Source organism: Triturus cristatus, chromosome 1_2, assembly GCF_964204655.1.
Source record: "Triturus cristatus chromosome 1_2, aTriCri1.1, whole genome shotgun sequence".
Classification (NCBI taxonomy): Eukaryota; Metazoa; Chordata; class Amphibia; order Caudata; family Salamandridae; genus Triturus; species Triturus cristatus.
The window spans coordinates 986690840-986715317 of record NC_140580.1 but is presented as its reverse complement, the minus strand read 5'-3'; the positions used below and the strand labels follow the sequence as shown (position 1 = coordinate 986715317).

At 49.2% G+C, this 24478-nt stretch overlaps 1 protein-coding gene across 1 annotated transcript in view; it reads right to left on the bottom strand.

The window, feature by feature from the left end:
* CCDC183 (coiled-coil domain containing 183) overlaps positions 1-24478 on the bottom strand; it is a 357131-nt gene that overhangs the window by 50861 nt on the left and 281792 nt on the right. Inside the window, exon 12 of the mRNA XM_085615709.1 lies at positions 18947-19090. Coding sequence (XP_085471835.1) covers positions 18947-19090 — 144 coding nt within the window. The remainder of the gene's footprint in view (positions 1-18946; positions 19091-24478) is intronic.

The following is a 24478-nucleotide window of genomic DNA, read 5'->3' as shown; positions in this document are numbered from 1 at the left end:
GCAAAGAAGATGGGGCCAAGCGTGTGTCCCACTGCACGGGTTGGAGCAGTGACTAGATATTTGAGTCGGATGTTGGCAAGGTTCTGCAGAAGGGATGCAGTGTTCTGGTCACTGGGGTTACCCAGGTGAAAGTTGAGGTTGCTGAATAGTATGTAATCTGTTTGCGAGAGCCGGGGTGCGATGAGGTCGACGATGTCATCGGTGAAGGGCAGGCGGGCTGTTAGGCCTGTAGACAAGGGTGCGGCAGAGGCTGGGGTTGGTCTGGCTCTGGAAGAGCAGGTGTTCCATGATTGTCGTTGGGTCATCCGAGTGAGTGGTCAGGTGGAGAGTGTTCTTGTGGATGATGGTAAAAGAGTGAAATTAGGACTCTGTTTCACCTCAACAGTCGTGGAAAAGCCACAAAGCTAAGTTGGCCTGGGCATATCTACTAGAGCAGTTTGGACAGCCTCTGAAAAACCTGAGGTACGCAACCAGGCACGACGACAAAGTGCCACAGAGGTTGCCATGTCCCGACCCACTGAATCAGTAGTATCCATGCCACATGCCCAGATGTTAGGCCGCCACTTGCTACTTAAACCACGCTGGAGCGGTCGCACAGCGTGTACGTGGCAGGGTATGCTGTGTTTTAGTAACTCCTAAGGTGAAACGCTGTGTATCTTGATATATTTTGCACTCTTTGGGATATGTGGATTTTAACATATAAATTGCTGCTAACATCGATTTTTATCTTTTAAATGCATTGCTGCTAACATCGATTCCTATTTTTTTTTAAATATTGCCAATCCTTCTAACCGTGTTACTGCTCACCCGTGATAGTTGTTAGCCCCATTGCAGCCTTATCCGTAACAGATAGTACTTGGCGTTCGACCCCTGCGGTTCCCGGAAGTAGATCGGGACCGCACTGCACTCGGGGTTGACGCACCAGACTTTAGGCCGCCACTTGCTACTTAAACCACGCTGGAGTGGTCGTGCAGCGGGCGCGCCAAAGGCACGCCGAAGGTGCACCAAAGGCAAGCCCGTCTGCGCCCATCGGCGCCCGGGGTGCGCCCAGCGACAGGACCCCTGGTCACTGTGCCCCAGTTAGCTATAGCAGGCAAACTCTACTGGATCTAATGCCTGCTCCATGCGCCCACAAAAATCTATTGGCAGCGGAGGCCACAAGAACGGCTATTGAGTGCCCAGGTTGCACCTTCAGACCGAGCCCTAATCCTCAGAGAAAGGATCGAAGGTGGAGGACGGGGGGTAACGCTCAGAACAAATAAGGTGGCAGAGTCAGGCCCTAGAGAGGAAAAGACGGAGCAGACATCCGATAACCTGAAGGGAGACACACTCGAGCATATTAAATGTCTCCCAATTAACGTTGGGTCCGTAGTTAAACACAAACATGAACTAGAGGACCTTATTCAGCTCACGACACCAGATCTAGTCTTTCTGACAGAAACTTGGACAGACAATGCCTCCATCCCCGACTGGAATATTGCTGTACCCGACGGTTATGCATATTCAGTTCAAAATAGAACATCAGGCAAGGGAGGGGGGATAGCCATTCTCTAGTGAGCGAATTTCAAAGTTCATGTAGAGTCCATCTCGACCCTCCCGGCAGAGGCACTACAATTTCGTATAAAACCTGATAATGAGCAGACCTTCCAGGGCATACTAATTTACCGCCCCCCCAGGTCCAAGAAGTGCTTTCTCACAAGCCTTACTGACCCTCTTGGAGTCGTATACGGACTCCCACTCACTTACACTCCTGGGCGATTTTAACTATCACCTGGAATTAAACAAGAACCTAGACACTATCAGATCTTAGACAACCTTATGGCCTTCGACCTAAAACAACTGATAACTGAGCCTACCCACATAGCGGGTCATACGCTGGATGGGATTTTTACTAACGATCCAGATATTATCCTCTCCCAGCTATTAGATTTGCCATGGTCTGACCACAGGGCTATTTATTTTACCCTCAATAGATCTCAAACCCAGCCTAAAGCACAAGTAAGCTCAGTCAAATGTCTAATAAGACGATGGGGTAAAATTAAGGACGGAATATTCGAATTAGCGCTTGACCAAGGCCCTATCAAGTCAGAACATGACAACAATAAAGCTGTACAGCAGTTTAATGATTGGATTTTGGCAGCAGCCGACAGGGTTGCCCCAATACAAATAGTCAAAATAAAGGAAGCAAAGATATCAGCTCCATGGTACACTTTCGAACTCTAGAACCTACAGACCAAATGCAGAAAGGCGGAACGGTACTGGAGGACAGACTATGATAGCCTAAAGAAAATAGCTTACAGTCTCTCTGTGATACCATACAAAGAAGCGATAGTAGATGCTAAAAAGCACTTCTTTACAGTTAAGATCAAGGACGCAGGAAATTCCACTAGGGAACTGTTTAAAACGATCAACCTGCTGGCAAAACCCCAGCAGGTTAGCACCTTTAAGCCAGACCAACACTTTTGTAACTCTCTCGCGGAACACTTTCAAGAGAAAGTAAATAACATTTATAACAACTTCTCGCACACCATGAAGCCTTCGGATCTGGCGGGGTCTGTTATGTGCTCCAGTCGGACGTTGATCAGCTTTCAGCCGGTGAGCAAAGAAGAGGTCAACACTACTCTCCTCTCTTTAAAGTCAGGGGCACCTACATATCCATGTCCACCAACCATCATGCATCAAGCTGCAGGTCCAATCACTGAACATCTTACCCCACTCTTGAACCAAATTTTGAGCTCCGGACAATATCCCGCAATCTGGAAAAAGGCAGCATCACCCCTCTGTTAAAAAAACCTAGCTTGGATCCCTGCAACCATAACAACTATCGTCCCATTGCAGGACTCCCCCTTGCAGCCAAGGTCCTAGAAAAACATCTGAACAGATCCCTTACCGCTCACCTAGATACACACGGCTTGTTCGACTCTTCCCAACATGGCTTTCGGCCACGCCATTCGATGGAATCAGCACTTGTAAAAACTGCTGAACGGATCCGTAGGATAGTGGATGGCGGTGGGAGGGCGGTCTTGGTACTCCTAGATCTATCGGCCGCGTTTGACACCGTCAACCATACCGTCCTGGAGCAGCGGCTAAGCGACCTGGGAGTGAGAGGAACCGCCTTAGCCCTGTTAGCCTCCTTTCTAGAAAATAGAGAGCACAGGCTGTTCTGGGAGGGTATGAGATCTGATAGTTTCCACCACCCTTGCGGAGTGCCACAGGGGTCGGCCCTATCTCCTACTCTCTTCAATCTCTATGTTACACCTCTAGCTGACCTCGTCAGGAAACATGGTTTCACGTTAGTATCGTATGCTGATGATTCCCAACTTATCATATCTACCATCAATCAGCCTGAATCTGTTGCAGGCAGATTTCATGCATGCCTCACGGAAATCATGTCCTGGATAGGTCAGAATTATTTAAAAATAATCACTGACAAAACAGAGGTGATGGAGTTTGGACCTGGCCTACCCTTATGGAACCAATCATGGTGGCCGGCAGAGGTGGGAGAACGTCTGTCCCTGGTAGAGAAGGTCAGAAACCTGGGGGTCCTTTTGACAGCAAGCTCAATTTTTCTGCTCAAGTTAACAGCTTGACGTCTTCGTGCCTCTTTCTACTGAAGACGTTAAGAAAAATGTTCCCCTATATACCTCAGGAGCTTCAAAAAATGGTAATTGTGGCCCTTTTTCTCTCCAAGCTGGACTACTCAAATGCCCTCTTCTTAGGGATAAACAAGTTCCAACTGCTGAAACTACAGTCCCTGCAAAATGCGGCTGCCAGGCTGACTTTGGGTTTACACAAAGGACAACCCATTTCAGATGGGATACGTTCCCTACATTGGCTGCCTATAAAACAACGTATAGATTTGAAAGCACTCACATATGTGCATAAGGCAATCTATGGTGGAGCAGCTGAAGATCTTGAAAGCTTCTTCATACCATATGTCCCTTTGCGTGCCCTAAGATCAGCCACCCAAGGCTTGGTTAGAGTACCAAAGATCAAAAGAGAAGGCTGGGGGGGCCGCACAATTACATACTGTGCAGCCAGACTTTGGAACAAGTTGCCTCAGTCCATGAGGCTCCAATCCAACCTTCAGAAAACATCTAAAAACCAAGCTCTTTGCTACCACATAGGCCGCTAAACTCCGTCCGCCCCTTGCCATAGCACTTTTTTTAGCGCCAAGACGCCTCGGCATTCGAGCGCTTTATAAACATATAAACATAAACATCTAATAATTAGTTTAGCTGCCTGTTGGCCCTCACAAATCAACTGATTAAGATTGGATTGGTGGTCATCTGGAATTGATGGCGACATAGACTATAATGAATCCCACAATGCGTGAGAAAAATGCCCAAGAATACAAGTGGTGTTAATGAACCTGTAGGACTTGGCCCTTTTTCCCTCATTTGTTTTCGTTTTTGTAGTATTGATGCAGATTCAGGGAGCCATTTTAGCTACCCCTGAAACTTCTGTCTGAGGGCCTGGAGCACAAAATGGTGGCCACCTGTGACATCACCAGCATCCACTGGAACCTGCTAGCACCTTCCAGAACATTCCAGAACCCTGTGACAGTTGGAGGCGGTTTAGAATGTTGGGAAGCTAAGACAGAAAGTTGGCAGTTGGAGCTGGCAGTTGGCACCTGACTGGTGAAGAGTGAGCAGCACAAACTTGAAGGAGGAAGGAGTGAAGCAGCAGGGGTGGAAACTTGTGCCTGGAGTGGGGTCCATAAACCCACCCTTGATACTAGTCCCTACTGACGGAGCCCAGCCTAGAGCCCTGTGTGGGAAGAAGTCAGAAAAACCATCCTAAGGACCTGGACAGCAGGAACAGGCCTTAGAAACAAGAGAACAGCAAGATCCTGACCTGGAAGCTGGTTTCCCTGAAGTCCGACGTCGAGTAGCCTAAGACCTGGAGCCCGAGGTGGAGAAGCGGCGCTGACTGGAAAAGCAGACGTCGTACCCGGAGCCGCCAGAGGTCGAGAGAGGGCGCCGTCAGAGGTCGTGAGGAATACCAGAGGTCGAGGAGGAAGTCACCCGAGGTCGAGTGAGCGGCGTCATCGGAGGAGTGAAGTCCGCCCTCCGGAGTCGTCGGAGACCGAGGTGAAGTGTAACGGAGGTCGGGAGTGAGGATCGCACTCCGGAGTCGCCGGAAATCTAAGGAGAGGAGCACCGGAGGTCGGGAGTGAGGATCGCACTCCGGAGCCGCCGGAAGTCGACATCGAGGCAAGGCCGGCCGACGTCATCGAATCCGAGGTCGCCATCGGACCGGAGCCGCCCGAAGTCGACATCGAGTAAAGACTGCCCGACGCCATCGAATCGGGGGTCGAGATCGAGCCGAGGCCGCCGACATCGAGACCGGAGCCGCCTACCGGCGTCGTCAAAGAACTGACATTGTGCCGAGGCCGCCGACGTCGATCTGGAACCGCCTCACGGCATCGACACGACTCCAGCGGCGTCGGAGCATCAGAAAAAGGGCAGTAAGTGGAGTAGAGGGCGCCTAAGGCCCTGTGGAGACCTGAGAGACTGCTCTAAGGGGCTAGGGAGGTGCTGGAACCAACCTGACTGTGCCAGGGGTGAACTGGGACTAATCTAGAGGAGTTGTGTGGAGGGAGAGAGCCAGGTCTCTGGAATTTCCCCCCTTTATCTACCTCAGTTTAGGCCTCAGCCTTGTCCAAGCCAGGGAGTAGACACCCTCAAGCCTTCCACATCCCCACAAGCTGTGCCTGGGCCAAATCAGCCCTTAGGAATTCAAAAGTGATCTGATTCCATGAGTGTCACTGTCAGCTTTTAAGTATTTATTAGGGGCATTGTATTTATTGTACTTAACCTATTTATTGTTCCACTGTATTTATTGGTCCACAGTATTTATTGATGCACAATATTTATTGGTTACAGTATTTATTGCCTCAGAATATTTAATTGCCTGTCTGTATTGCACTTCTATTTATGCCTTCAGTATTTATGATCACCCCTATTTATTGAATCATTAAGCCAGTATTTATTTGTCCTGCACTTTCTAAAAAGTTTGTATATTGTGATTGTTATTTATTTTCTCCAATCAGCAACTAAGAGAAAAAGCAGATAAAGAAAGTTATTTTCATAATTTTTACGGTGTAGAGTCGTTTTTGGAACGGATGCACGCATGGTTATTGTTTGGGTATGTTGTATGCTTAGCACGGAGCCTGATTCCTGACCACTCGAGCCAAGCTACCACAGTGTGTCCGGGAGACCACCACCACCCCTTCTAGTGTGGGAGTGGTTTTCCAACATTAAATTGGTGGCAGCGGTGGGATAGAGCTGTGCCTACGCATACTCAACAATAACTGTGGGTAGTCCATAGGCCTACACCGGGAGTTTTCTCAAAGCGGCCTTCCTAATTGTGGGTTTTTGTTTTTTCCAAATTTACTCTGGTGGTGGGAGGAGGTATTATTAAAGGTACCCCCCTGCATTGTTACTGCAAATAACTGTCCTCTGACCTGAGTGGGCAAGATGGAGTTTGTACTGGAGAATTTAGAAACGTACACTGTGGCCCAACTCAGGGAGTTTTGTCAGCGGGAGGGGGTGTATTGTCCCCCAGGAGCAAAGAAGGGTGCACTCCAAACCAGCTTAAGGGCTTGGGCGGAGGCACGCCGAGAAAGCAAGGCTGAGGAGGAGGACAGGGATAGAGAGCCCGACAGTGAGGGAGCTGGTTTGTACCAACCTGAGGTGGGGAACCTGTCAGCGGGGCCCAGGACACTTTCCAGGAAGGGCAGCAGTGCCTCTAGCGGTGGCTTGTCTAAAGTGGAGTTAACAGACCGGAGGGAGAAAAGACAGCTCACATGGGACTTAGCAAGGCTGGAGAAAGAGATGGAGGAGAGAAGGATGGCGTACGAGCTTCGGATGAAGGAGTTGGAGCTGCGTGCCCTCCAGATGAGTGTGTCCAGCGAGGACACTGGTGGCAGCATACCGGAAGCTCCACAGGAGCTAGAAGTTTATTTACCCCAGGATGACATCACCAGGGTGTCTGAGGAGGCATTGGGGTGGGAACCTGAAGGGGGTAGTGCAGGGATCTCCCAACCCAGCGAGGTGAGAGAAGTGGCAGATAGCCCAGCTAGGTCCCAGGGAGAGAGGGTTGTAGGGCCTCACGACCTATCTGTAGGAAGGCGTGAGACGGGGAGGTGTCCCGAGGTGCCCCAACCGAAGTCTCAGGGCCTGGAGAGTTCCACAAGGGAGCCCCAGGTTGGGAGCCTAGGCTGTCCCGATGTGCCCTCCAGTGCAGGGGAGCCCCTAGTGTCAGGAGGACCCAGGGCGACTGTAACCAGCGCGCCTGAGGTTCTGGGGTTGGCCCAGTTTCAGGGTTTAGGTCCTGGGCTGGGATGCCAGGCTCAGGGGTTGCCTGACCTGGCGGGTGGGGCCTCTGTTAACCGGGTCCCCCCGAAATTGACTTCCAGGGGTACTTTTCCCGTTAGGAGGGTGCTGAAATCTGGAAGGGGGTGCAGAGGGAGGAAGGTCTCGCCTCGGGCACCGACTCAGCCTAAGGGTTTAGACCCTAGGTTGAAGGATCAGTTGAGGGGTCAAGGCCCTAGACTGAGGAGGAAGTGTTGGTCTGAGGGTGCCTCGCAGGGTAGGGTGAGGAACCCCAGAAGGAGAGTTAGGGGGAGGAGAGCCTCGCCCCTGAAGGCTGGTCAGCCTAAGGGTGTGAACCCCAGGAGGAAGGACCAGAGGCAGTTTAGGACTGCAAGGAGGAGGACCGGAGTGGTCAACGGGCACTACAGGCCTGGGGCTACTGCCCCCCACTCCGCGAGATCACCCGGTCCAGAGACATCTGGACGGCCCAGGGGCCGGTCCTGGCCACAACTAGCTAGGGAGCCCCAGTGGGGTGGTTTTGTTGGTCCAGGGAGGCTTGTTAGGGAACCATTGGGTTCCAGAGCGGAGGAGAACTTGCGGGAGCTCCTGCCGTTGCGGGCCGGCGTCCACCTTTTCTCGCCCCAAGCAGGGAAGACCATCAAGGCATTGATCGGTCTACCCTGGCTTTTGGCTGGAAGGGGGTTATGTAGGACTTGGCCCTTTTTCCCTCATTTGTTTTCATTTTTGTAGTATTGATGCAGATTCAGGGAGCCATTTTAGCTACCCCTGAAACTTCTGTCTGAGGGCCTGGAGCACAAAATGGTGGCCACCTGTGACATCACCAGCATCCACTGGAACCTGCTAGCACCTTCCAGAACATTCCAGAACCCTGTGACAGTTGGAGGCGGTTTAGAATGTTGGGAAGCTAAGACAGAAAGTTGGCAGTTGGAGCTGGCAGTTGGCACCTGACTGGTGAAGAGTGAGCAGCACAAACTTGAAGGAGGAAGGAGTGAAGCAGCAGGGGTGGAAACTTGTGCCTGGAGTGGGGTCCATAAACCCACCCTTGATACTAGTCCCTACTGACGGAGCCCAGCCTAGAGCCCTGTGTGGGAAGAAGTCAGAAAAACCATCCTAAGGACCTGGACAGCAGGAACAGGCCTTAGAAACAAGAGAACAGCAAGATCCTGACCTGGAAGCTGGTTTCCCTGAAGTCCGACGTCGAGTAGCCTAAGACCTGGAGCCCGAGGTGGAGAAGCGGCGCTGACTGGAAAAGCAGACGTCGTACCCGGAGCCGCCAGAGGTCGAGAGAGGGCGCCGTCAGAGGTCGTGAGGAATACCAGAGGTCGAGGAGGAAGTCACCCGAGGTCGAGTGAGCGGCGTCATCGGAGGAGTGAAGTCCGCCCTCCGGAGTCGTCGGAGACCGAGGTGAAGTGTAACGGAGGTCGGGAGTGAGGATCGCACTCCGGAGTCGCCGGAAATCTAAGGAGAGGAGCACCGGAGGTCGGGAGTGAGGATCGCACTCCGGAGCCGCCGGAAGTCGACATCGAGGCAAGGCCGGCCGACGTCATCGAATCCGAGGTCGCCATCGGACCGGAGCCGCCCGAAGTCGACATCGAGTAAAGACTGCCCGACGCCATCGAATCGGGGGTCGAGATCGAGCCGAGGCCGCCGACATCGAGACCGGAGCCGCCTACCGGCGTCGTCAAAGAACTGACATTGTGCCGAGGCCGCCGACGTCGATCTGGAACCGCCTCACGGCATCGACACGACTCCAGCGGCGTCGGAGCATCAGAAAAAGGGCAGTAAGTGGAGTAGAGGGCGCCTAAGGCCCTGTGGAGACCTGAGAGACTGCTCTAAGGGGCTAGGGAGGTGCTGGAACCAACCTGACTGTGCCAGGGGTGAACTGGGACTAATCTAGAGGAGTTGTGTGGAGGGAGAGAGCCAGGTCTCTGGAATTTCCCCCCTTTATCTACCTCAGTTTAGGCCTCAGCCTTGTCCAAGCCAGGGAGTAGACACCCTCAAGCCTTCCACATCCCCACAAGCTGTGCCTGGGCCAAATCAGCCCTTAGGAATTCAAAAGTGATCTGATTCCATGAGTGTCACTGTCAGCTTTTAAGTATTTATTAGGGGCATTGTATTTATTGTACTTAACCTATTTATTGTTCCACTGTATTTATTGGTCCACAGTATTTATTGATGCACAATATTTATTGGTTACAGTATTTATTGCCTCAGAATATTTAATTGCCTGTCTGTATTGCACTTCTATTTATGCCTTCAGTATTTATGATCACCCCTATTTATTGAATCATTAAGCCAGTATTTATTTGTCCTGCACTTTCTAAAAAGTTTGTATATTGTGATTGTTATTTATTTTCTCCAATCAGCAACTAAGAGAAAAAGCAGATAAAGAAAGTTATTTTCATAATTTTTACGGTGTAGAGTCGTTTTTGGAACGGATGCACGCATGGTTATTGTTTGGGTATGTTGTATGCTTAGCACGGAGCCTGATTCCTGACCACTCGAGCCAAGCTACCACAGTGTGTCCGGGAGACCACCACCACCCCTTCTAGTGTGGGAGTGGTTTTCCAACATTAAATTGGTGGCAGCGGTGGGATAGAGCTGTGCCTACGCATACTCAACAATAACTGTGGGTAGTCCATAGGCCTACACCGGGAGTTTTCTCAAAGCGGCCTTCCTAATTGTGGGTTTTTGTTTTTTCCAAATTTACTCTGGTGGTGGGAGGAGGTATTATTAAAGGTACCCCCCTGCATTGTTACTGCAAATAACTGTCCTCTGACCTGAGTGGGCAAGATGGAGTTTGTACTGGAGAATTTAGAAACGTACACTGTGGCCCAACTCAGGGAGTTTTGTCAGCGGGAGGGGGTGTATTGTCCCCCAGGAGCAAAGAAGGGTGCACTCCAAACCAGCTTAAGGGCTTGGGCGGAGGCACGCCGAGAAAGCAAGGCTGAGGAGGAGGACAGGGATAGAGAGCCCGACAGTGAGGGAGCTGGTTTGTACCAACCTGAGGTGGGGAACCTGTCAGCGGGGCCCAGGACACTTTCCAGGAAGGGCAGCAGTGCCTCTAGCGGTGGCTTGTCTAAAGTGGAGTTAACAGACCGGAGGGAGAAAAGACAGCTCACATGGGACTTAGCAAGGCTGGAGAAAGAGATGGAGGAGAGAAGGATGGCGCACGAGCTTCGGATGAAGGAGTTGGAGCTGCGTGCCCTCCAGATGAGTGTGTCCAGCGAGGACACTGGTGGCAGCATACCGGAAGCTCCACAGGAGCTAGAAGTTTATTTACCCCAGGATGACATCACCAGGGTGTCTGAGGAGGCATTGGGGTGGGAACCTGAAGGGGGTAGTGCAGGGATCTCCCAACCCAGCGAGGTGAGAGAAGTGGCAGATAGCCCAGCTAGGTCCCAGGGAGAGAGGGTTGTAGGGCCTCACGACCTATCTGTAGGAAGGCGTGAGACGGGGAGGTGTCCCGAGGTGCCCCAACCGAAGTCTCAGGGCCTGGAGAGTTCCACAAGGGAGTCCCAGGTTGGGAGCCTAGGCTGTCCCGATGTGCCCTCCAGTGCAGGGGAGCCCCTAGTGTCAGGAGGACCCAGGGCGACTGTAACCAGCGCGCCTGAGGTTCTGGGGTTGGCCCAGTTTCAGGGTTTAGGTCCTGGGCTGGGATGCCAGGCTCAGGGGTTGCCTGACCTGGCGGGTGGGGCCTCTGTTAACCGGGTCCCCCCGAAATTGACTTCCAGGGGTACTTTTCCCGTTAGGAGGGTGCTGAAATCTGGAAGGGGGTGCAGAGGGAGGAAGGTCTCGCCTCGGGCACCGACTCAGCCTAAGGGTTTAGACCCTAGGTTGAAGGATCAGTTGAGGGGTCAAGGCCCTAGACTGAGGAGGAAGTGTTGGTCTGAGGGTGCCTCGCAGGGTAGGGTGAGGAACCCCAGAAGGAGAGTTAGGGGGAGGAGAGCCTCGCCCCTGAAGGCTGGTCAGCCTAAGGGTGTGAACCCCAGGAGGAAGGACCAGAGGCAGTTTAGGACTGCAAGGAGGAGGACCGGAGTGGTCAACGGGCACTACAGGCCTGGGGCTACTGCCCCCCACTCCGCGAGATCACCCGGTCCAGAGACATCTGGACGGCCCAGGGGCCGGTCCTGGCCACAACTAGCTAGGGAGCCCCAGTGGGGTGGTTTTGTTGGTCCAGGGAGGCTTGTTAGGGAACCATTGGGTTCCAGAGCGGAGGAGAACTTGCGGGAGCTCCTGCCGTTGCGGGCCGGCGTCCACCTTTTCTCGCCCCAAGCAGGGAAGACCATCAAGGCATTGATCGGTCTACCCTGGCTTTTGGCTGGAAGGGGGTTATGTAGGACTTGGCCCTTTTTCCCTCATTTGTTTTCGTTTTTGTAGTATTGATGCAGATTCAGGGAGCCATTTTAGCTACCCCTGAAACTTCTGTCTGAGGGCCTGGAGCACAAAATGGTGGCCACCTGTGACATCACCAGCATCCACTGGAACCTGCTAGCACCTTCCAGAACATTCCAGAACCCTGTGACAGTTGGAGGCGGTTTAGAATGTTGGGAAGCTAAGACAGAAAGTTGGCAGTTGGAGCTGGCAGTTGGCACCTGACTGGTGAAGAGTGAGCAGCACAAACTTGAAGGAGGAAGGAGTGAAGCAGCAGGGGTGGAAACTTGTGCCTGGAGTGGGGTCCATAAACCCACCCTTGATACTAGTCCCTACTGACGGAGCCCAGCCTAGAGCCCTGTGTGGGAAGAAGTCAGAAAAACCATCCTAAGGACCTGGACAGCAGGAACAGGCCTTAGAAACAAGAGAACAGCAAGATCCTGACCTGGAAGCTGGTTTCCCTGAAGTCCGACGTCGAGTAGCCTAAGACCTGGAGCCCGAGGTGGAGAAGCGGCGCTGACTGGAAAAGCAGACGTCGTACCCGGAGCCGCCAGAGGTCGAGAGAGGGCGCCGTCAGAGGTCGTGAGGAATACCAGAGGTCGAGGAGGAAGTCACCCGAGGTCGAGTGAGCGGCGTCATCGGAGGAGTGAAGTCCGCCCTCCGGAGTCGTCGGAGACCGAGGTGAAGTGTAACGGAGGTCGGGAGTGAGGATCGCACTCCGGAGTCGCCGGAAATCTAAGGAGAGGAGCACCGGAGGTCGGGAGTGAGGATCGCACTCCGGAGCCGCCGGAAGTCGACATCGAGGCAAGGCCGGCCGACGTCATCGAATCCGAGGTCGCCATCGGACCGGAGCCGCCCGAAGTCGACATCGAGTAAAGACTGCCCGACGCCATCGAATCGGGGGTCGAGATCGAGCCGAGGCCGCCGACATCGAGACCGGAGCCGCCTACCGGCGTCGTCAAAGAACTGACATTGTGCCGAGGCCGCCGACGTCGATCTGGAACCGCCTCACGGCATCGACACGACTCCAGCGGCGTCGGAGCATCAGAAAAAGGGCAGTAAGTGGAGTAGAGGGCGCCTAAGGCCCTGTGGAGACCTGAGAGACTGCTCTAAGGGGCTAGGGAGGTGCTGGAACCAACCTGACTGTGCCAGGGGTGAACTGGGACTAATCTAGAGGAGTTGTGTGGAGGGAGAGAGCCAGGTCTCTGGAATTTCCCCCCTTTATCTACCTCAGTTTAGGCCTCAGCCTTGTCCAAGCCAGGGAGTAGACACCCTCAAGCCTTCCACATCCCCACAAGCTGTGCCTGGGCCAAATCAGCCCTTAGGAATTCAAAAGTGATCTGATTCCATGAGTGTCACTGTCAGCTTTTAAGTATTTATTAGGGGCATTGTATTTATTGTACTTAACCTATTTATTGTTCCACTGTATTTATTGGTCCACAGTATTTATTGATGCACAATATTTATTGGTTACAGTATTTATTGCCTCAGAATATTTAATTGCCTGTCTGTATTGCACTTCTATTTATGCCTTCAGTATTTATGATCACCCCTATTTATTGAATCATTAAGCCAGTATTTATTTGTCCTGCACTTTCTAAAAAGTTTGTATATTGTGATTGTTATTTATTTTCTCCAATCAGCAACTAAGAGAAAAAGCAGATAAAGAAAGTTATTTTCATAATTTTTACGGTGTAGAGTCGTTTTTGGAACGGATGCACGCATGGTTATTGTTTGGGTATGTTGTATGCTTAGCACGGAGCCTGATTCCTGACCACTCGAGCCAAGCTACCACAGTGTGTCCGGGAGACCACCACCACCCCTTCTAGTGTGGGAGTGGTTTTCCAACATTAAATTGGTGGCAGCGGTGGGATAGAGCTGTGCCTACGCATACTCAACAATAACTGTGGGTAGTCCATAGGCCTACACCGGGAGTTTTCTCAAAGCGGCCTTCCTAATTGTGGGTTTTTGTTTTTTCCAAATTTACTCTGGTGGTGGGAGGAGGTGTTATTAAAGGTACCCCCCTGCATTGTTACTGCAAATAACTGTCCTCTGACCTGAGTGGGCAAGATGGAGTTTGTACTGGAGAATTTAGAAACGTACACTGTGGCCCAACTCAGGGAGTTTTGTCAGCGGGAGGGGGTGTATTGTCCCCCAGGAGCAAAGAAGGGTGCACTCCAAACCAGCTTAAGGGCTTGGGCGGAGGCACGCCGAGAAAGCAAGGCTGAGGAGGAGGACAGGGATAGAGAGCCCGACAGTGAGGGAGCTGGTTTGTACCAACCTGAGGTGGGGAACCTGTCAGCGGGGCCCAGGACACTTTCCAGGAAGGGCAGCAGTGCCTCTAGCGGTGGCTTGTCTAAAGTGGAGTTAACAGACCGGAGGGAGAAAAGACAGCTCACATGGGACTTAGCAAGGCTGGAGAAAGAGATGGAGGAGAGAAGGATGGCGCACGAGCTTCGGATGAAGGAGTTGGAGCTGCGTGCCCTCCAGATGAGTGTGTCCAGCGAGGACACTGGTGGCAGCATACCGGAAGCTCCACAGGAGCTAGAAGTTTATTTACCCCAGGATGACATCACCAGGGTGTCTGAGGAGGCATTGGGGTGGGAACCTGAAGGGGGTAGTGCAGGGATCTCCCAACCCAGCGAGGTGAGAGAAGTGGCAGATAGCCCAGCTAGGTCCCAGGGAGAGAGGGTTGTAGGGCCTCACGACCTATCTGTAGGAAGGCGTGAGACGGGGAGGTGTCCCGAGGTGCCCCAACCGAAGTCTCAGGGCCTGGAGAGTTCCACAAGGGAGCCCCAGGTTGGGAGCCTAGGCTGTCCCGATGTGCCCTCCAGTGCAGGGGAGCCCCTAGTGTCAGGAGGACCCAGGGCGACTGTAACCAGCGCGCCTGAGGTTCTGGGGTTGGCCCAGTTTCAGGGTTTAGGTCCTGGGCTGGGATGCCAGGCTCAGGGGTTGCCTGACCTGGCGGGTGGGGCCTCTGTTAACCGGGTCCCCCCGAAATTGACTTCCAGGGGTACTTTTCCCGTTAGGAGGGTGCTGAAATCTGGAAGGGGGTGCAGAGGGAGGAAGGTCTCGCCTCGGGCACCGACTCAGCCTAAGGGTTTAGACCCTAGGTTGAAGGATCAGTTGAGGGGTCAAGGCCCTAGACTGAGGAGGAAGTGTTGGTCTGAGGGTGCCTCGCAGGGTAGGGTGAGGAACCCCAGAAGGAGAGTTAGGGGGAGGAGAGCCTCGCCCCTGAAGGCTGGTCAGCCTAAGGGTGTGAACCCCAGGAGGAAGGACCAGAGGCAGTTTAGGACTGCAAGGAGGAGGACCGGAGTGGTCAACGGGCACTACAGGCCTGGGGCTACTGCCCCCCACTCCGCGAGATCACCCGGTCCAGAGACATCTGGACGGCCCAGGGGCCGGTCCTGGCCACAACTAGCTAGGGAGCCCCAGTGGGGTGGTTTTGTTGGTCCAGGGAGGCTTGTTAGGGAACCATTGGGTTCCAGAGCGGAGGAGAACTTGCGGGAGCTCCTGCCGTTGCGGGCCGGCGTCCACCTTTTCTCGCCCCAAGCAGGGAAGACCATCAAGGCATTGATCGGTCTACCCTGGCTTTTGGCTGGAAGGGGGTTATGTAGGACTTGGCCCTTTTTCCCTCATTTGTTTTCGTTTTTGTAGTATTGATGCAGATTCAGGGAGCCATTTTAGCTACCCCTGAAACTTCTGTCTGAGGGCCTGGAGCACAAAATGGTGGCCACCTGTGACATCACCAGCATCCACTGGAACCTGCTAGCACCTTCCAGAACATTCCAGAACCCTGTGACAGTTGGAGGCGGTTTAGAATGTTGGGAAGCTAAGACAGAGAGTTGGCAGTTGGAGCTGGCAGTTGGCACCTGACTGGTGAAGAGTGAGCAGCACAAACTTGAAGGAGGAAGGAGTGAAGCAGCAGGGGTGGAAACTTGTGCCTGGAGTGGGGTCCATAAACCCACCCTTGATACTAGTCCCTACTGACGGAGCCCAGCCTAGAGCCCTGTGTGGGAAGAAGTCAGAAAAACCATCCTAAGGACCTGGACAGCAGGAACAGGCCTTAGAAACAAGAGAACAGCAAGATCCTGACCTGGAAGCTGGTTTCCCTGAAGTCCGACGTCGAGTAGCCTAAGACCTGGAGCCCGAGGTGGAGAAGCGGCGCTGACTGGAAAAGCAGACGTCGTACCCGGAGCCGCCAGAGGTCGAGAGAGGGCGCCGTCAGAGGTCGTGAGGAATACCAGAGGTCGAGGAGGAAGTCACCCGAGGTCGAGTGAGCGGCGTCATCGGAGGAGTGAAGTCCGCCCTCCGGAGTCGTCGGAGACCGAGGTGAAGTGTAACGGAGGTCGGGAGTGAGGATCGCACTCCGGAGTCGCCGGAAATCTAAGGAGAGGAGCACCGGAGGTCGGGAGTGAGGATCGCACTCCGGAGCCGCCGGAAGTCGACATCGAGGCAAGGCCGGCCGACGTCATCGAATCCGAGGTCGCCATCGGACCGGAGCCGCCCGAAGTCGACATCGAGTAAAGACTGCCCGACGCCATCGAATCGGGGGTCGAGATCGAGCCGAGGCCGCCGACATCGAGACCGGAGCCGCCTACCGGCGTCGTCAAAGAACTGACATTGTGCCGAGGCCGCCGACGTCGATCTGGAACCGCCTCACGGCATCGACACGACTCCAGCGGCGTCGGAGCATCAGAAAAAGGGCAGTAAGTGGAGTAGAGGGCGCCTAAGGCCCTGTGGAGACCTGAGAGACTGCTCTAAGGGGCTAGGGAGGTGCTGGAACCAACCTGACTGTGCCAGGGGTGAACTGGGACTAATCTAGAGGAGTTGTGTGGAGGGAGAGAGCCAGGTCTCTGGAATTTCCCCCCTTTATCTACCTCAGTTTAGGCCTCAGCCTTGTCCAAGCCAGGGAGTAGACACCCTCAAGCCTTCCACATCCCCACAAGCTGTGCCTGGGCCAAATCAGCCCTTAGGAATTCAAAAGTGATCTGATTCCATGAGTGTCACTGTCAGCTTTTAAGTATTTATTAGGGGCATTGTATTTATTGTACTTAACCTATTTATTGTTCCACTGTATTTATTGGTCCACAGTATTTATTGATGCACAATATTTATTGGTTACAGTATTTATTGCCTCAGAATATTTAATTGCCTGTCTGTATTGCACTTCTATTTATGCCTTCAGTATTTATGATCACCCCTATTTATTGAATCATTAAGCCAGTATTTATTTGTCCTGCACTTTCTAAAAAGTTTGTATATTGTGATTGTTATTTATTTTCTCCAATCAGCAACTAAGAGAAAAAGCAGATAAAGAAAGTTATTTTCATAATTTTTACGGTGTAGAGTCGTTTTTGGAACGGATGCACGCATGGTTATTGTTTGGGTATGTTGTATGCTTAGCACGGAGCCTGATTCCTGACCACTCGAGCCAAGCTACCACAGTGTGTCCGGGAGACCACCACCACCCCTTCTAGTGTGGGAGTGGTTTTCCAACAGAACCTATAAGCAAAAATAACAGATGAAAAAATTTGCTTGCCACATGTATCTTGTCTCCTAGAATCTCTGTTTGATGGGAAATTAGGGAGAGAAATCATATTCTGTGAGGTTGGTATGCTATGTTATGGTACTTTATAGCTTGTCGTTGTGCATGATAGAATGGTATGGCCTGTCATTGTATGGAATGGAAATGCATGCTCTGTTATTGCATGGCATGGCATGGTATGGCCTGTCATTGTAAAGCATGATATGCTCTGTAATTGTAAATTATCACATGGTGTGATGATGATAATAAGGCCTTTCACTGTATAGCATGACATGGCACGGTATCGCATGGCCTGTCATTGTACAGTATGAGATGGCTTATCATGATATGGTTTAGGTTGTCGTTATATAATACAGTATGGTATGGTGTGACATTGTATACTATAGTATGGTATGTTATGGCCTGTCATTATATAGTATGGTGTGATATGGTATGACCTGTCATTGTATACTATGGTATTGTATAGTATGGTCTATCATTGTATAGTACAATATGATATGGTATATGTGACACATGTACACATTAAGCTTCACTAGGAAGCACAAAAGGGGCTCAAACAAGAAAAAAGGTGCTTTACAATATAATTTTATCTTCACTTTGGTTTGCTCTATGCAACCCGTAATTGTGCAAACTAATTTAAAACACACCCTGTTTTTTGCATAAAACATTTTAATCATTCCCTAGACATCCTTTAAATCATGAAACATGTACCAAAAAAAGACATTTGTTACTACCCAAATGACTGATGTTGCAATAAAGCAAAACTATGAATGTATTTTGGAATCACAGTTATAGGCGACATTTACAACCTGTGGCCTGCTGGTGGTGCTGCACCAGAGTAGAAGAGAAGAGGATACAAAGTAAGATAGAGCAACATGGAAATACCCTTCCACTGTATGGGGAAGCTGTATCCACCCTTCATCTTGTATCATGCTAAGCCAAGGCCTGGCCAAAATGGATCGCATTAGTCCCAGCACACATACTTACCTTGCACAGTGAACATGTGACACACACAAGATGTCAGTACAAGTTTCTTGATCTCACATTCAAGCAGAAAAGGTATACCAAGTAGGGTCGGTAGGCTGCACTCCTCGCTGACACAGAGGCACTGTGTTCCGGACTATCAATTCACAAAATTTTGTATGCTGCCATCACCACATCATTTGGACCAGTTGGCCTTTGTACTGAAAAGATCAGGGGGTGTACTGGGAGCCTGACAAGTGATAGTGTTTGCAGGGTGGAAGATCAAATTGACAGCATTTGATTGTGCTGAGTTGGAGTTTGATGGAGAGATACTGCCAACATATTGTACAGGGGCTACTTTTGACAGTACAGTTTTGCACTTTACAATGGTGTTTTGTGAATGAGGTAGGCCTAAATTGTGAGAAAAACTTTTTTTCAAGCTGATGCTGAGTAACAAAGACATTGAAAAAGGAGGTAATTTGTTGAATATTACATCTAATATTAGCATGGAACTGCAACTTCAACGTGGTCTGCAGGTCAGTGCATTAATAACTCAGTCCCTGTTCTGCTTTCATTCAAAGTGTTTAACTTATTGTATTATCGTGAACTTTCATTTGGTCTGTAACGCTTCATTCACCTTCTAATGAGTCCCCTTTATTGGTGTACATAAGCCCTGATCTTATCTGAGGGTACTTGGGGACTATAATTGACATCATCCTACCTCAGCTCGTTCATCTTTCAGCCACCCCTCCTGCAGAAACTCAGATTCCGTTTCCAGTAGATAGAGTAACTTCGCTTGGCAGATATCAAGCTTCTTGTAGGACTCCTTCGGGGTCTTCTGTCGTCCTTCAGGAGTTTCTGTATCCTTTGAGCAAGAGGGTATACACAAATAGGGTATGAAAATGTCAGCAATATAACAGTCTACTACTGAGGCCATCAAGTGCCTCTCATGCTAAGAGTAACAAAGGCCTAAGTAGCTGCAGTGAAAGGCGCCCTCAAGCAGCAAAAAACTACAACACAAGCAACAACAGTGTAAGGTGTAAGGTTTTCTCACAAATGCTTCCCCTAGACATAAATTAAGTGTAGGCAAGGCAATAGTAGTGCTTGAAAGCATTATGCAAATACCATACAGAATGCCCACAGCATAGTAATCCTCCCTCACACATTGTGCGAAGGCCAAACTCAGAGCATCAAGCTTCCCTCACACAGATCACACACATTTGCTCGCACACACAGACACAATGACGACAAGCAGCCTGTGTGTTCTCTCACACATATACATATCAGATACATTGAAGGCAATAGCAGAGAAGCTTGACTATTAAACTTGGGAGTGGCATGGCAGAGTTCTAGTACCATTTGTACACACTGCATAGCACCAGATCCCCTTACTAGTGTACACACAACTAATATATCACAGGCAATAGTTGTGAAAGCCATAGAATAGGAATAGAAGTGGTAGCTGCGGGAACCTTTTTCCTCACAAAGAACAAGCAAAAGCATGAACAGGAGTATGATTTGATTATATAACACACAGAAGAGGTACAACACAAGGACAAGGAAATGAGTTCTTGCCACTTTTCATGTGATGCTATTGGAAGTAGGGGTTATAAAATAGGACATTCATAAGCAAAGCTACATATAAGTAAAAAGTTATATAATGAGATGAAAAACTACTACATTTATTTTAGAATCAATTTTTTAATTTCAACTACAGTAAAATACATGTAATTTTAAAATAGTATATTTGAATTAATTTGGAAATTCAGCTATTAATGCTGTAGCATTTTTTTCTTCAGTTCTACATTTGAAAATATGTTTACTAACTTTGGCCGAGGGGCTCCACAAAATAAATGTTTAAATGTTAAAGCAGAGACCGGGAAGAAGCAGCCATGTACAAAAACAGAAAGGTGTAACTTCAGCATTTTCAGAGAAAAGGCAGTTTTGTGCAATATTGTGCACCATCTCATGTTATTTAAGTCTTCCATTTCAATTTTACACTTTTCTTCACAACCTTTATCACCAGAGCAGAACTTCAGCATATATGAGTTGGTACTTTGACACAGGTAATAAACGTGATTTTAGAGTACTGATACTGTCTTGTATAAACTTCAGTTCACCTTTATTGTAAAAAGCTATATGAACTTGCCCATAGTACCAAAGAGGCAACAAAAGACTTTGATTCAAAACCATTTGGTGAGGACTTCTTTTCATGAATTTCAGGAGAACTAAAATACAGTCTATCCGGTCATATCTCTGATTCCCCCTCACTCCGTCTCCACATGCCTTTGCCTAGATCAAAAGGATTGCAGAGCGGACAACCAGAGCCAACAAAGGAGATGAAACTGAGAACATAAAAGAAAATTACTAACACAATAAAGAGACATGCAGAACTAATCAGTATTGCCAGCACAGCACTAACTATAAAAAAGCACATGTATCCCTCACACTTCCTCATACATCACGCTGCCAAGCGCCGTATCACATAACTCAATAACCGCACCTCAGTGGTGATCACGAACAACATGGAAACACTTCCTACACAGGCACAGTTAACACAGTTCCAACCACACATCCACATGCTGGTATTCATGAATTCAAAGATGGATATTATATGGGAGAAGCTAAACTGTGTTTTCATTGTGGCATTAGAGGTCATTGAGCTACTCACAAAGAATCCCCAGCATTATCTTACATTTGTACAAAGTGTAAGGGTAAATGATATTATTCCAAAATGTATAAAATGTGATCAGAGAGGGTCTCTAGTAAAAGTAAATGCCAAGATGGTGTGGATATTGCTGAAGAACATGACAAAGTGATGATTTTAATTATGAACAACTGATTAGTGAACGGGGGGCAGGGAGGTTGACACAAAAGACAATCCTTATTGTACCATCAAAATACATGCTCATGAAATGCAAGTAAGATTTGGTATCCATATTTAGAAAGATGAGTTTCAAACCTCTTGACATCAAGCTGGTACCCTATGGCAACAAACCCATTGAACTAATGCGTTATTTTGAAGCCACATTGGAATTTAAAAGTCTAGATATCTAGGCAAAGGTGCATGCAGGTTAGGATGAATCCTGTGTGTTGAGTAAGCGACACCAGCAGGGGTTAAAAATAAATCTTGACCCAAATCACCCAGATCAGGTGTTAAGGGAGGAAGTTGTTTAGATTTGTGATGTTGAAAAGATTGATTGGGCAACAGATCGCTTACAAGTATTTTGTCAAAATCTGGATTTACTCAAGAGTTTCATTCATAAAATAATTTTAAAGGATGGAGCTTTTCCCAAGGCACACAAGGTGAGGAAAGAAGCAGCAAGAATATGCAAAGAAGGAATACCAAAGAGTAATGATGCTCCTGAATGGTTGGCACCTAATGTTCTAGCCAAGAAACCAAATAGAGTTCTGATGCTTTCTGTTGGTTTGTATGACTTAAACTGAGATTTAAATAAACGTCCATTACTAAACATTGGTGGAATGCTGATGACTCTGAGGTGAGCAGTAATGTTTGCCACCCTTGATTTGCCATCATAATACCATCACTTAGTCCTACATCCGGAAACAAGACCAAAGGAGTGTATAGATATAAGAGCATACTTTGTTGGCTGGCTCCGGCAACAGCTGTATAGCAAAAAAACAATGTATCATTTATTCGAAAGAGGTACAAATGTGACATATTTTCAAGATTACATTGTACATTTGGCTCAAGCATAGAGGAACATGGCAAAACACTGAAGGTGGTCTTGGAAATCCTGGAAAGCGGGGGTAACAATAAAAAAGAATTGGGATGTAGAGTGTGAATTGTTGTGGTAAATAGAATGGCATTTCTACCACATTTAGTTTGGTGAAGGCCAATGAGGAGGCTCTATCACCATAATGTGAAGACCAACTGTGCTCACCTTTGGGGTTTGCCAAGTGTCAGTCACCTTTAACTCTGTTTACCAACAAACCTAAAATTATCAAAAAAGTTAATTAAAAAAGTCAAACTTAATTAAAAAACGAAAGGCAGTGATGTGATCAGCATAAAAAGGAGTTTTGTGAGTGGAAAAAAGCAATTGCTCCTGCACTTAAACAATTGGATAAAGAATGTAAAAGTATGTTAAGTACTGATGCAAGTAATTCAGGTTTGGGGCTCTATGTTACAGGACAAATAAGGCAAGGAAGTAATAAAAGCCAATGCTTTGAGGTCTTTGACAGACGCAGAGACAAAATATTCCATTAATGGTTAGGATTCTTTGGCCTACTGGGGCGGTGTGTGCCATTGCAGGAAATATGTGTGCGGCACTGAGTTTGTTATCAGGATCAGTCACAAGCCTTTAGTGAATGTATTTACAACAACAAGTGCTGCGAACACAGCAGCAAGAGTTTCTAAGTGGCTTGCATGGTTGCAAAAATGGTTCCCGCTATGTGGAATATATGCCTAGACAAAGAAATATCATAGCAAACTGTTTATCAAGGCTACCTTCGAAATGTGAGGAAGAGAATAAGGAAAAATATAACAGAAGGGTTTCATGGTAGCTAGGGTAAATCAAGTGATGAGTGAGAGGAATAGACGAATGGATAACATGTACAGAAGAACATCTGGCTTTACAAAATGTTCTGGAATGCCTGTCATGTGGGTGGCCTTCCAAAGGTTTGGGAAGGGTAGAAGTCTAGTGTGCAGTTGTACTTCGAAGATGGGATTCTGTTTAGAAAATAAGTTGTGGCTGTACCAGAGGGGTTGAGAGACAGAGGTTTTCTATTGGCCAATGAAGGTCACACAGGTATTAGTGCCACAAAAAGGCATCTTTTTAGGTCGAGCCTAGCGCAGCGCCCATGCGCTGTCTAGGAAAACAACGTTTTGGAATCACTTTGGACTTTTCACACGCTTGTGTGTGTGGTTTTTTTCGGCATTATTTCAATAGGTCTTTGCGTGTGTCTTTCTAAAATGACAATTGCAAAAACAACAGTTGATGGACAGAATGCAGAACAATGTCATACATTCACCCAGTACAGAGATCTGGGCCTAAATCCATCGTTTTTTTGCTCACCATGCCGTTCCAGTTTGAACCCAGCCATATGCAAATCAGTCTTGACTCTGTGCCTCATGGGTACAGTCCAGCCCGAACTGCCAAGCCAGGTCCTCCCTGGACTGGAAACAAGCATCGTAGGACCGGTTTCTTGTCCAGGAATGCACGTGCTTTGTTTTACTCAGGAAAAATCTCCCAAGCACAAAACTGCCCCAAAACACTTTTTAAAGTGGTCGCAGATCTATCAGACCCTAGCCATATTCCTCCCTCCCCCTCACTGTCTTAAACTCAATTCCAGGAGCTTGTCGACCTCTTTAGCAAAAAGGTGCCAGATATTCAGTCCACCTTGGCCACCAACAGAGTTGATAATATTAATCTAAAGCATTGCTGTAACCCCAATTCAGGGTACAAACGCGTCAGGGACAAGTAAGGTGCCTATAAGACTGCAGTCCCTGCTTCCGTTGGACCGCCCCATCTGATGGACCTACTGTTATCTATCAAATCAGGGTCACCTTTAGACCCATTCCCCTGAGCTCAACTAAGCATCCTAAGCCCACAATCCATGCAGCCGGTGCGAGAACTCCTGAACTCCTCCCTTCACGAAGAGCAGCTACCTCAGGCCTGGAAGCATGGAATGGGCCTCCCTTTGCTTTAAAAACACCACTTGGACCCAGCCGATAGGTCCAATTTAGACTTATCTCCCTGCTACCCTTTTTTCCAAAATAGTACAAAAACATGTAGATTCTCAGCTTACCTCATTTGTGGAAAACCAGGGCGCCCTTCCCCCCTCTAAGTCTGGTTTCCATGTGGGGCACAGCACCAAAACCCCCCTTCTAGGAGTCACAGAACATATAAGACGACTTGTGGACTAGGGTGGTACAGCAGTTCTGAACCGATTAGATTTCAGCACGGCTTTCAACACTGTGTCCCATGCTATTCTCGTAGAAAGACTGATCCAACTGGGACTTCAAGGCACAGCTTTGGCATGGCTTTCCTCCTTCCTAATAGACCGTACATTTCAGGTCTTCTCGACAAACACAACGTCAGAACCCCTTCCACTGACCACAGGAGTTCCTCAGGGATCTGCCCTCAGCCCCATGCTTTTTGACATCTATGGCCACCCTTTGCGGACCTGGTTGAAAGCTGTGGCCTAACCCTGTTCTCGTACCCAGATGATACCCAGATCATTTTCTCGTTGTCGTCTGGGAATGTAGCTAAGTCGGAGGATCTCAACTCCT